This window comes from Manis javanica, chromosome 6, assembly GCF_040802235.1.
Source record: "Manis javanica isolate MJ-LG chromosome 6, MJ_LKY, whole genome shotgun sequence".
Taxonomy (NCBI): Eukaryota; Metazoa; Chordata; class Mammalia; order Pholidota; family Manidae; genus Manis; species Manis javanica.
This window is the reverse complement of record NC_133161.1, coordinates 22,022,916-22,035,880: the sequence shown is the minus strand read 5'-3', so window position 1 is coordinate 22,035,880 and position 12,965 is coordinate 22,022,916. Positions and strand designations below refer to the sequence as shown.

General features: G+C 37.7%; 1 protein-coding gene and 1 long non-coding RNA gene across 8 annotated transcripts in view; one reads left to right on the top strand and one right to left on the bottom strand.

The window, feature by feature from the left end:
* LOC140849862 (uncharacterized) overlaps positions 1 to 12,965 on the bottom strand; it is a 55,050-nt gene that overhangs the window by 4,048 nt on the left and 38,037 nt on the right. The window lies entirely within an intron of this gene.
* The window catches only part of AHCYL2 (adenosylhomocysteinase like 2), a 194,582-nt gene that overhangs the window by 148,131 nt on the left and 33,486 nt on the right, over positions 1 to 12,965 (top strand). For 3 of the 7 annotated variants that reach the window (XM_037019462.2, XM_073238473.1, XM_037019465.2), the window contains 3 exons: positions 4,432 to 4,540; positions 11,744 to 11,887; positions 12,328 to 12,428. In XM_037019462.2, the coding sequence (XP_036875357.1) occupies positions 4,432 to 4,540; positions 11,744 to 11,887; positions 12,328 to 12,428 (354 nt within the window). Of the gene's footprint in view, positions 1 to 1,265; positions 1,665 to 4,428; positions 4,541 to 11,743; positions 11,888 to 12,327; positions 12,429 to 12,965 lie in introns of those variants that run through there. The other 4 variants (XM_037019461.2, XM_037019464.2, XM_017649617.3 and 1 more) reach the window with 3 other exon arrangements.

Below are 12,965 nucleotides of genomic sequence, written 5' to 3'. Positions count from 1 at the left end.
TTGATAGTGGCACTGGGCAAAGTTACAATCAAAGGGCTGTTAGATTCCAAATACTTATATGATTAGCCATTTTAGAATTGTGATTTGATCAGAGCCCCCAAGTCATTCTGAGATGAGTCCATTTCTGAGATCCAGTCTGATAAGAAAGTAAATATAAGGAATAATTTTAAGTTAAATAAATTTAAAGATAAGAGGAATGAGGTCTGACTAGTGCCCCTGGGATTAGGATGGGGATGGGGAGTTGGCTTGATAATTAATATCATAAGGTGTGGTATAGTGGAAGGAGCTTCAGCTCTGACATGAACACAGGCTTTCGTTTGAGTCCCATCACTTACTTGCTGTGAGACCTCAGGCAAATCATTTGTTCTCTCAGAACTGCACTTCACTAATTTGCCAAATGGGGATAATAATGCCTACTTTTTAAGATACTTATATATTTAAATAGAACATAAACACAGGGCTATGCATATGTACTTAAGAAATATTAGTTCTCCTTCCCTTCCTCTGTTCTTCCAGAGACCTTTTCCCTCAAAATAAAGAATATCCTAAAAAAAGAATCTACCATTTAATGCTCTTTCTGTGCTTGACAAGCAGTCCCTTTTTAAAGGAAGAATTCAGATCACATTCCCACCCCTGTCTCTATAACTTAACAGTTGATGGCAGCTTTCCTAATCAGTGGGTCCCTTTCAGGAATCAACAAATAAATAATGTGATTCTTTGCCCAATCATTTGACTCCTTACTTGATATATAACTATGTCTTTGTGATTCTCAGGACTCTGAGGAAATAGTAAAGTTCCCCCCTTTGTAGTCGCACCATCCACAAAACACAGTTTTTTAAAAACTTTTTTGAAAAAAACATATAGAGACAATGAACACCTAATCAGGAGCAGTCTTGACAGTAGAAACCAGATGTCAAAACTTTATAAAAGACGCACAACTAAGAGTAAAGCATCAGTCTGAGAAAACTGATTACTTTGGTGACATTTCTGAAACCAGTGTCCCCAGTCTGTCTAACCCAAGGAAATAGAGCGTAGGGTATGGCCTGCCTGAGCACTTGGCACCATCATTTTTTTCTTACCGTCTTAATAGAGTCCCTCATTGTTTTAGTAGCTGTGCAGTTAATTTTTTTCTAATGGGACTAGGTTAACTAAATCATCTGACAGAAAAGGAGGAGGTAAGGTTAAAAAGGAACCTAATTAGCAAGTTAATTATAGCAGGCAAAAAAGTGCACCGGTTATATAAATAAGCTATTGTTATGCTCATGCAAGCTGGGCCTTGTCAAGGGACTTGTTAAGGTTTAGGGGTCAGAGGGTCCATGTAATTAGGTGTTTAGAGGGGGAAAATAAATAAAAGCAAAGCAGCCACCAGAATTAGGCATGGCTGATGAACTACTAACAGAAATGCCTTGTTAAATTGGGCTCCACTGCTGGAAGGGCTGTTGGAGCTGCTTCAGGGATTCCAGGGAAGGGGAGCCCCCCCACCAAAAAAAAAGAAAAAAAAGCCAGCTAGAACTAGAGCCAACAGAATTGCTGATGAGGAAAGTTTAAAGGCCTAGCCACAAGGGTCCCTGGACGGGAAAGGTGGCAGTAGGGCTGGGAATGTCACTATGCTGAGCAACAAGAAGAAATACGTTGTCAATGGCAACTCTGGGATTAAAGCCCAGGTGAGGCTAAACTCTTATTTACCAATCTTGCTGCTGCTATAGCCATTATTGTAAAAGGCCAGCTGCTTTTTCCCTCCTTTCCTGCCTTCATCCCTCCTTTCGGCATAAGGTGAGCTGTCTCTCTCCTAACAGTCTCTTGCCCACCCTTGCCTTGATGCCTGTTGGAATTAGGCAGTTTTCTCTGAAATGGAAAAGGAACGTTACTGTAAAGGACTCAGATGTTGGGCAAGGTAGGAAAGCTAGGGGTCGAATTTACCAGAGCACCCCAGCTGGGGTGGGTAGGTTACTGTGTTACAAGGTGAGCTGTTGAGTGAAGAATATGTAATGGCATTTAACTCTTGAGGGGAGGTGGGCACCAGGGATGACCTGCTTAAACCAAGTGTTCTGGTTGTCAGTAAAAGACATTTCTTGGGAAAGTTGTATACTTATTCTGTGTAAGTGGTTGGAATCTTTCCAATATTCTTCTGTCTTGAAGAAACTTGAGCTCAGTGTCTAACAGGTAAGAAAGATTTAGAACCCTTTGTCTTTGAGAGGAGAAAGCCTAGTCTTCTTCAGTGCCAAAAGATAGCCTAAACTTGACCTCGGTGGGAGGAATTACTATAAATGGAGAAAGACTTTATAGAGAAGAGGGCTTGGCTTAGAGAAACTGACTTGAGATGATGATTGTAAGATGGCTATCTGGTTTCATGTTATTGGGGTAAATGGGTCTGTATGTACCCACCCACCTGGATCCTACTCATCTAGAGAAGTAGAGTGACTGCCCCCTCTAGTGGTGGTAGGTAGGAGAGGGTCTTTATGTATCTGAGGCAGGTTTATTGGTCACGCATTTTTGAAGGAGGCAGTGCTGAAGTTAATGACTCAGTGTGGCCTTTGAAAAGTCAGTTACTACTCCATTTCCTAGAAGGTCCTCCAAAAAAAGAATAAAGACATTGTTGTCTTGAACAAGTTTGGTGAAATGGAAGCCAGAGTTTTGAGCTTGACTGCTATCCCCATCTGTATCTTCTCACCTTCCTTACCCTTTCCAACTTTTCTGCCCTTAAAAATTCTTTTAATGCCATAATTTTTGTAAATTCTTTTAATTTTAGACTTGCCTTATGCTTACCATAATTTACTTAGTATTCAACCAAGTACAGACATGAGGATAGAATACACTACAGATTCATTGTTTCAGCCCACATTTGTGCCTGAGGATATATGGGTAAAAAAGATAAAAGCTCCTGCTTTTATGGAGCCTATGGCTTATACAGGATACAGGTGGTTAGTTATACCCAGTGTGATGAGTGCTGTGATAGGAGAAATATGTGGAAGTTCATGCACATTCTGAAGAAAGTACACTTGCTCTTTCTAGAATCAATTGCTGTTTTAGCAAAATAGTCAAATTTTGTCATTTTTCATTTTGTGAAGAGCTTCTAATCCAATTAATTTTCCTGTTGCTGAAAATAATTCTGAAACTCTAAAGTACTGCACAGGTTGTTGTTATAGCTATGAAAATATTATAAATTCCCCTAAAAGGCATGCTAAACTAATTCAGCTTGGCTTTGGTCCCCTTGTCTCAATACTCAAATGACTCAATAATTACCTCTAACTGAAGGAAACTAGCCATCAGTTGCTGCTTTCATTCTGATATGCTGTATCTGTATGCTGTCCATCAAGGAACCATCTTATCTATCCTGTAAGGTAGAATCAGTTGTCAATCTTTGATCCCTCCTGCATCCCTGCCACTATGGATCTAGAATAATTTAAGCAATTATGCAAACATTCAGTTAGGGGGGGAAAGTTTCTTGAATAAACTATATGAGTGTGGATTTGTAAAGTGTTATAAACTATCATCTGGAACCTTTAACAGTAGGAGAAAAAGATAAAATTGCAATTTAAAAAATATTGTCCAAAATGTAACCCTCAGAGTATTGAGTACAGTCATCCACTCCTACATCTGTTAATAAATTATCTATTTTGTGGCTCTTTGGCATTTTATGATACCAAACATTAACAAATTAATGTTTACTTATTAGTTCTGAAAGTCTAATTAATTCATTTTAGAAAGCCTTTAAAAGCTGGAGTGACTACTACAAGAGTTACAAGAACAGTGAACTGTAGGGGTGGGGGAGAGGACTTACTGAATCTTCCACTAAGTTTCACAGTTTACATATATTGTTTCATTTAACCATCTAAAACTTAAGTTCTTTCATGTTTATTGTATTTATGAGCAAATGAGGCTCACAAAAGCATCTTGACCAATATTACACAGCTGATAAGTGGAGTAACTAGGATTTGAATGCAGTTCAAGAAAGTTCTGTCTGAATGGAAAACTTTTTCTTTTCATTATACCATACCATTGTAAAACCTGAAGGCAAGTCACTTTACCTTTCTGTACCTTGCAGTTTTCTTATCAAGATATATGAATATTGGAATAGTGTTAAAGATTCTTTCAAGCTTTAATTTTCAGTAAAACTACTGAAAGGATTTCTGAATATGCCTCAGCTTTCTAAAAATACATTTTAACCAGTCTCCTTTTTTTGTTGGTCACAATTTTATTGTAAAAGACATATAGTCAGAGAGTGAAGCAAAGATTTAAGTTTGATAGAAACATAGTAGGTAAAGAATGAAAAATCATTCTTTCTCCAGAAAGAATTAACATCCCAAGTGTGGGTTGGTACAGTCAGATCAATTGCAAGGGAAAGTAAGGTGCTGTAATACAAGCCTTGAATTGCCATCTCCAAATGGAAGTTCTTTTCCTTTATATAACTAGAGTTCTTTTTCTTAGCAGATTCAATTTGCTGACCAGAAGCAAGAATTCAACAAACGTCCCACCAAAATTGGACGTCGTTCTCTGTCTCGATCCATTTCTCAGTCATCTACTGACAGCTACAGCTCAGGTGAGTACTGAACTGCTCTGGACCCTCCTGTCTATCCAAGGCAAATTAAGCATGATCAAGCTTGAGCTTTGGAATAAACACTTTGACTCTCCATCAAAATTTAGGCCAAATTTCTGGGTGGAAACCTTGGATTCCTCTTGGACATTCAGAGCAGCGCTTAATAGCAGCCTTCTCTTCCAAACAGAGCAGAAGAGGGTATCAAGGAGACTGAGTTCTGATTTATTCTGAGGGTGGGGTATGTAGTTCCCTGATGACTTTCACTGAACAATATGTGTAATGACTTTTGTTTTTTCCATTCTTTGAAAATAAAAGAGGACTTCCCAATTCCTCCATCAGGTACTTGCAAAATAACTGGGAATACTTCACCTCCCCAAGAAACAGTGAAAATGTTATAACTAATTCAAGTGAGCCCTTTGCCTTCTAAGCTGGGATATTGTGTTGCTTGTTATTCCTTCCTTCCTTCCTTTGCAGTGGTGGTTAATGCAAATATATGGGCCCTGAGGCTGAATTATCATTTAATGCCAGATGAGCTATTGCCATGTAGCTCATGTAACTTGAGGGCATTGACCATTTATGCAACAGTGCCCAGTAAGTGTCTGACCTATAGTGGAGCTATTTTATTTTGCTCTTGTGTTGGAATGAGGAAGGAAGCTGAGTGTTGGCCCTAGTTATTTTATAATTATAAATAGTAATATTCTTGAGAAAATTTTCATTATGACCTGAAATTTTATTTGTTCTTCACACAAATAGGAAAGTAGTGTTTGTTATATAAAGTTGAAGAAAGCTTGTTTGTGAAACTCTAACTTTTAGGTTGGGTAGATTGTTATTTATACTTTTTACATTTTGGTTTTTACTTTTCTCCACAATAACTGAATGATGTAAAGCACATGATATAAATCCCTATGGATTTTTGTTTAAAGAAACTAAATTTTGTATCTGTCTTATTCTGCTGTAATACCAATGTTGAAAATTCATGAACCAGTTAATATAATATTGGAAATCATAATAATTGTGAAAATCTGAATCACAAAACAGTGTGTAACATTTCAGACTGTGAGTTTGTGCATGTTATCTAAAGACTGATACTAAATAATAACTATACCAAATTATAACTCCAGCTCAATCTCTTCCTTATACACTAGATCCACACTTCCATCTCTGTTCCTGCAGAGAAAACCAATGCCTTCCTTCCCACTGAACCCCTATATGCAAGGAAGGTACTTAAAAAATAATTAATTTACCTAGAAGAGTGTGATTGATGCCCTTGGTTTCTAAGTAAACACACAGTTGCCTGGTATAGCTCATTGGTGGTATTGACTGGTGTCACCCTGGAAAACTTGGACCTTTAGGTTGAACTGTATGAAATTGCCATTCTTTTTAGTAAAAAATTATTAACATATATTTATTTACAGATAAGCAGTTCAGGAGCATGGAGTCCAAACATCCTGGAGATAGAAAATAACTTAAAGTTCAGTTATTCAGCCTCCCACTGGATGCTGGAATTACCTTGATGGTATCCCTGACAAATGGCCATCTGGCCTCTTTGGGAGCATTTTAGAGCAAACAATGATCCTTTACTTTATGTAGTTATTTAGTTTCTGATAAGCTACAGAATAAGTTATTTAGTTGCTGATAAGCTTCTGAAACAATCCTGGAATTTAAATATTTTATGTAGAAATAAACACCATTTTGAGTACATCCCACTGTGCTGGTTACCCTCATCTGGATATATTCCAGATGGTGTCTTTTTAAAAATATTATGCCTATTAATATAATATTCCAGATATGGTATGAACTAACCTATAGGAAGTGTTATTTCCATAAACTCAATGCTTTTAAAATGAAACATAAGACTATGTTTGCTCCCTTTTTTAGAGCTGCTGCCTTGTTTTGGTTGTTGAACAGTTGTCAAGCCCTTTTAAACAAACTGAACAGAGATGCCTACTACCTTGAGTCTTGGACTAGGAGTTAGGAGAGACCTAGTTTCTAGGCTTTGATTCATGTGTGATTTGTTGTATGATCCTGCAGACTCTAATGTTCATAGTAGAGGCAGTGGGAAGTTATATGAAGTATTTAAGCTCCCAATGCATCAAATGAAAAGCCAGAAATAATGGAATTGAATCAAAACTTTCTAAAAACAAGAAGGTATGCGATCCATGTCAATAAGACCTTGGAACCCATTTTAAGCATACATTATAAGCATCCTGTTACTTGGATGTTTTAAAGGCATCTCAAACCTCCCATGTCTTAAAAACTGAGTCCTGAGTTTTGCCCCTCCTCAATCTAGTCACAACACCATATATAACCAGATTCATTCTTTTAAAATAAATCAGGTCTTACCACTTCTTACTTTAAAACTCTCCAATTGCTTCTCAGTCTTCTGAGCAAAGGCTTAAGTTCTTATGGTGGACTACAAAGCTCTTAACCATCGCATTACATTAACGTCTTATCACATCTTTGCTTTCCTCAAACTCCTTTCTCTCCCAGCTATTTGCTTCACTCTAGTCATATTAGCCTCTTTACTGTTATTTTGTTATTTTAAAACATACCAGGCACTCTCCTGCCTTCAGTCCTTTGCATTTGCTATTTCCTCTCCCTAGAATGCTCTAAGATACCCTAGCTGGGCATCCTACCTACTTCAGTTCTTAACCAAAGATCACCTTCTCATTGAGGCCTATCCTGGCTACTCTTTTAAAACTGTATGAACACCCTACCCAACACTGGCTATCAAATTTCCTCTTTTATTTTTCTCCATAGCACTTATTAGCATATGACATACTATATATTAGTAATTTATTGTCATCTTTCTCCCCTTACTTGAGTATGAGATCCAAGAGAGCAGAGATTTTGTGTTTCATACTTCTTTATTCCCATCACTTAAAACTGTTTTGACACATAAGAGGTGCTCAATAATAAAATATATTGATGAAAGGTGTTCTTTTTATACTTAATACCCTTGTTGAGATCTCTGATATACTCTATGTATGTGAGTAGTTAGGAGAAGGTTTATGACATTTCAAAAAAACATACCTTCCCATCAAAAGTGCTTATTTTGCTGAAGATACTTAGAGGCCTATTTTCTCCTCCTAATGATTTAAGTTTTGTTAGATCATTTTCAAGTTTTGTTTATTCCCTTCCTAGTACTAAGTTTTGCCATGCTTTCATTTAGGAACCTCTACTGGCCTTTCTCATCCAGGGTTCCTCAAGTGAATCACAGACCACAGAAAATAATTTGAGAGACTGTTTTCTCAGTTCTCCAAATGATGGTTCAAACTAAGTACCCTTCTAGATGGATAGGAGAGAAGTTAATTCATATATTCAATGGATGCTTAAAGGCATTAGGGCTTGATTCTAGTGGAACCCAGGTTGAAAAAGACTGCATTAATCCCTAAAATTATTTTATAAGAAACAAACTTCTAAAAACCCTCTCCCTAAACACAAAACCTCATAAAAACAAATGAACGAAAGAGACTTTTCTTCAAAGTCAGATCATTCTCAGTGATACATTTCTGTAAAGGCTGTCTTTACAGTGAGTTAATTGGTTAAAGATAAAGGAGGACTGAAGTCCCTTAGTTCATAGTTGGCTCTTAGAAAGTTTGCAATATTTTCAGATTTTTCCAAATAACAAAGTTTCATTTGTTTGTTTGTATTTTGGTTGCTAACATAGCTTTTCACATATTTCTAGAGTGTTACTCACCAGTGAAATCTGCTGTGCATTGACACACAGGTCCCTACTGTTATTTCCATTATCAAATGAATAGATTGGGCCCAAGAGAAATTATGTGACTTAAAATAGTCTAATAGGACTAATTTGACCAGGAGTCTGACTGCTTCTCCTAACAGTAACCCACAGTATCACAGCTGCTAGGAGATAAGGCTTAACCAGACTTGAGCCATAGAACTTGTTATATGCATGTTCTATGGGTTAGAGGATGGGTAGTGATTCAAGTTATGTTTTGATTCTGGGATATCATGAAACAAAAGAACATCCAGGGCAAAGATATATTTTACTTTATTCTACTTTTCTACCTAGAAATTGAACCCTTTTTTTGCTATTATTTATTCATAAGATTTTTCTGATGATGGGAGGAGAGAGGATCCACTATACTTATTTTACAGTTGGATAAACTGAAAATTAGTCACTTAATCAATTAGAGGTGAAGCTAGAGCTAAAGTCTCAGACCTATATTTCAGATTATTGCCTTGGTTATTGATTGTTCATTTTTAATTAAATTATGACTCTGGGCTTCAGGTATGTTGGCAATTATAAACCCTTTAGAAACTATTCAAGCTTGTGTATATGTGTGTGTTGGATTTCTCTATGTTTTCTGAGGAAAAAGTCTTTCATGTTATCCTAACAATTTTCATGAATGTGCTACTTATGTATAGTGGCAGAAAAGAGTATAGATTTAAAAAATAAGTGTCATGTTAGTTCAGGAATAATCTTTTCACTCTGTTTGCAAAAATAACCCTTTGTTGTTCTGGGTCAGATATTTTGCATTCACGTATTAGGACATCTTAGACAACTGATACTTTTGGTTCTTAGATGATAACAAATCTGTATGAAGGGCTCTTTGAAAACAAATCTATTTTGGCTCAAAGAAAAACACTGGTTGAGCTAACTGTAACCAGTTGACTACTGTTAAGAAAATAAAATATCATTTTTCCCTTTTAGAATAGGTAAGTGGTATAAATAGTTTTTTTTTCTTGTGAGTTGGAAGGAAACAAACCAAAAATTGGAGTATTTCTTATAAGGGGAAATTTGGTGTGTTTGGGGTGGTGTGGTGGTGGAGGTGTTGTTTGTTTTCCTGACTCATCCTTAGAGCTGAAGAGGCATAAAAGAGAGCTATTCTGGGTAGAGTTAGGACTTGAGTGTCAACCTTTTTAGTCACTGCCAGCAACCACCTGCTGCTTGGGTAGATTAGTAGATGACGGAGTAGAAAAAAAAGAAACTGCTAAATAATATTGTATGTATGTCATTCCTCTCCCATTCAAAACCCTGAAACTGAGTAAGAACACCTGAAGATGTTATATCTGGTATTGAATTAAAAATATCTAAAGCTGGTAATAATATCAGGTATCATTTATTGAGTGCTGGATTACTTTGTGCCAAGCATTGCTCTAAGCACTTTACTTACATTAATTTATTTTAATCTTCTCAACAAGTTGGCTCCAACAAGCCATGTCTTCTATGGAAAGAAAAACTCGAAATAGTTAATTTGTAATTAGTTATTTCATCTCTAACCCACCTACTAGACTGACAATTCCATGAAGGTAAAGATAGTACTAATCTCTACTGTATTCCCAGCACTTAGACTACACCTAGTACATAGTAGATATGCAATAAAAATTTATTGAATGAACAACTGAATGTGTGAGTGACTGAATACATGAATGAATTATTAACCCCATTAAACAGGTTCTAGTATCACTTAAACAAGGTCTAGTATAACTTCTACTTTATACACCCAGAAACAGAGACTGAGACTTCAACCAAAGTCTGTCTGACTCCAGAACACACAACCACTAAATGGCCATTGGGGATGTAAAAATCATAATTCTAGAAAAGGATATCAAGTTTTAGAATATTCTGAATGTAGACACTTTCTCCAAAAGCAATTATGCAATAGATTCGTATCAAGATTAGGGACAGCTATTATCTTTTTTCCCCTCAGGTGATAGAAGCATGGGTCCCCTAAACCTCCAGTTCATAAACTATTTCTGAGTATTGATGAGTGAAACAGATGACTGCCCAGGAAGCTGTTTCTGGGCTCTGTTGCCAAAGGTACTTTGAGCTCTTGCTCACCCTAGGAGGGGAGAAGCACAAACTTTTTGTACAGATTAGTTTCTTTAAGAACAAAAGTCCCTTTGGGGATTTACTAATTCCCTCACCTCCCCTGGTGCCTATGCTCATTCTTGTTGCCTCGTGTTAGGACTTTGCTCCAGGGCAATTTTCCAACTCCAAGAGAGATACTTAGGCCCCTGCTGCCCACACCTTTAATAGTGCCATGCCTGATTAACTGGACAAGGTCAGACTTGCCTTTTACAGCCCTCCCAGAGATAGACCCTTTGCTAAGAAATCCAGAAATGCCTTAATTCTCTGGATGTAAATCAGTCAGCACTGCAGACCCAAGAAGCTGTGAGCTTTTGCCGCTTTCTCCCCTTAAAAGTGATGAAAGTACTTATCCCATTGAGAGATACATAATGCTTTATCGACAGAGCTTCATATCCCCAGCTTCCTCCCCACCTGCCCTCTACCCCTCCCAAAAAAAGAGCCCCCCTTGAGGGCTAATTCAGAAGAAACTATCCTCAGAAACTTAGACATAAATCATGGAAGTGGATTAATTAAATTTATACAGCAAATGATTAGCAACTACAGAATTACATGAAGACTAAAAATACCTCAGGTAAACATGAGAATAGCAGCAGAAGCAGCTGCCTGTTAGCCACAACCAAGTCTCAGACCTTCTACTCTCTAGTGTATATTGCTAAATGACTCAGTCATCAGAGCATTTTATTATATGCAAAGAGGATTTACCCACTTGGGAATCTAAAATGCCTAATGCAGGACCCACTGAAGCCAGCAAGAAGGGAGAATACACTGAATACTTCGTTGTCCATGTCTAATTGGGTCTGCAGTCATAGTTCAGCCTCATCAGAGCCAGCCTTAAAAAAGAAAGCTCTGTTATGTCAGACAAACACTTTTTGTGTAGTTCTTAGTTACTTTCCCATGGGTTCCTTGTTTTATAGGTCTTATCTGTTTCAGTTATTATACTAAAACAGAAATTACATCAGGCATTTAAGCAGCAGAGAGAGAAGGGTAGCTAGGAACCCAGAAACCTGTAAAGTAATGGCCGTGATCTTGGATTAAAAACTAACCTGTTGCTACCATGGTGTAACCTCTCTCTTTTTGCATATTCAAGGATTTCTGCGTCCTCTGAAGGTGAAATTAGCCCCACATTCCAAGTTAATGCTACCAGGGGGAATGTCTGTGGCAACCTTTTCAGCTTCCTCTTTCTGACCTGTGGATAGCACTTTTGATGGGGGATTATAGAGACATCTCCACAGTGCCTTGTAGATACTTAACAGCTGTGTACATTTGCATGGTGCCAGGTGACTATGGAAGTCACTGTTCACTCCTTGGTTTGCAATTTTAGAGGAAGCCATTTATTCGCCTGAGGGTTTTTTATTCTATCATTCCAGCGGCTTCATATACAGATAGCTCTGATGATGAGACCTCTCCCAGGGACAAGCAGCAAAAGAACTCTAAGGGAAGCACTGACTTCTGTGTCAAGAACATCAAACAGGCAGAATTTGGACGAAGAGAAATTGAAATTGCTGAACAAGGTGAAAAAAACAAGCACCTTTTCCTTCTCAAGCTGCCTGTGTCTTTTTGTCCATGTTAATACCTTTCTACATCCTGGGGCTTATGAAATTTCAGTGCGATTTTGAAGAATACGTATAACAAAAGAAATCTGAGCTCATGAAACACTGTGGGGTGTGAGTGAACTCCAGAGGGTGTTGAAGGAACCCAAATATACAAGGAATAGGGAGAGGGACTACGTAAGGATGACTGGGATATAGGGAGTCAGAACCCTGCAGCGTCTGCCTCTGAAAGCCCTTTATAAAAGAAAAATCAGGTGTAATGGCTTGGTCCTTTGAGTAACCAAATCTAACAAAGAACCAGATGAGGGGAAGGATATTACCTTAAGAGAGTAAGTTTTTGTGGTTATTCTGTATCTCTCATTCCCTCCTAATATTGCTGTGTATGTATTGGGCCTTTTCAGAAATGCCTGCACTGATGGCTTTGAGGAAGAGAGCTCAAGGAGAAAAACCTTTGGCTGGAGCCAAAATTGTGGGTTGCACACACATCACTGCTCAGACTGCTGTGAGTTCTTTTCCTTTCTCCACGTAGTAATAGTTAATAATAGCCAACCAGCTCTGAGTACTTGCAACATCCCAAACACGGGTTAGAAGCTTAACAAGTATTAGTTCATTAATACTCATAATGGCCATGTAAAGTAGGTGTTACTGTTTCCATTCTATAAACAAGGAAGCTGAAGATCAGAGAGTTTAATTTTTCCAAGGTTACACAGCTAGTAAGTCATTGAATCAACATTTGAACTTCAGTATATCTGCCTCCCAAGTTGATGCTTTTTCCATTATACTACACTGCCTCCCCTGATCTTCTCTTTGAGTCATTTTTACAAGGCAACTCTGTGTCAGGCTGCTTTCAGCTGCAAATAAGTGAAAACCTGATATGACCTGGCTTATACATATAGGGATCTATTCCATTACATAACTAGAAGTCCAGAGGTAAGGCAGACTTCAGACATGGGATCTCAGAGCTCTGATTTCTTGTCTGTGATTCTCCTGGAGCTGCCTCCTCACTGTGTTTACTCCCTTCTCAGGCTGATTGCAAGAT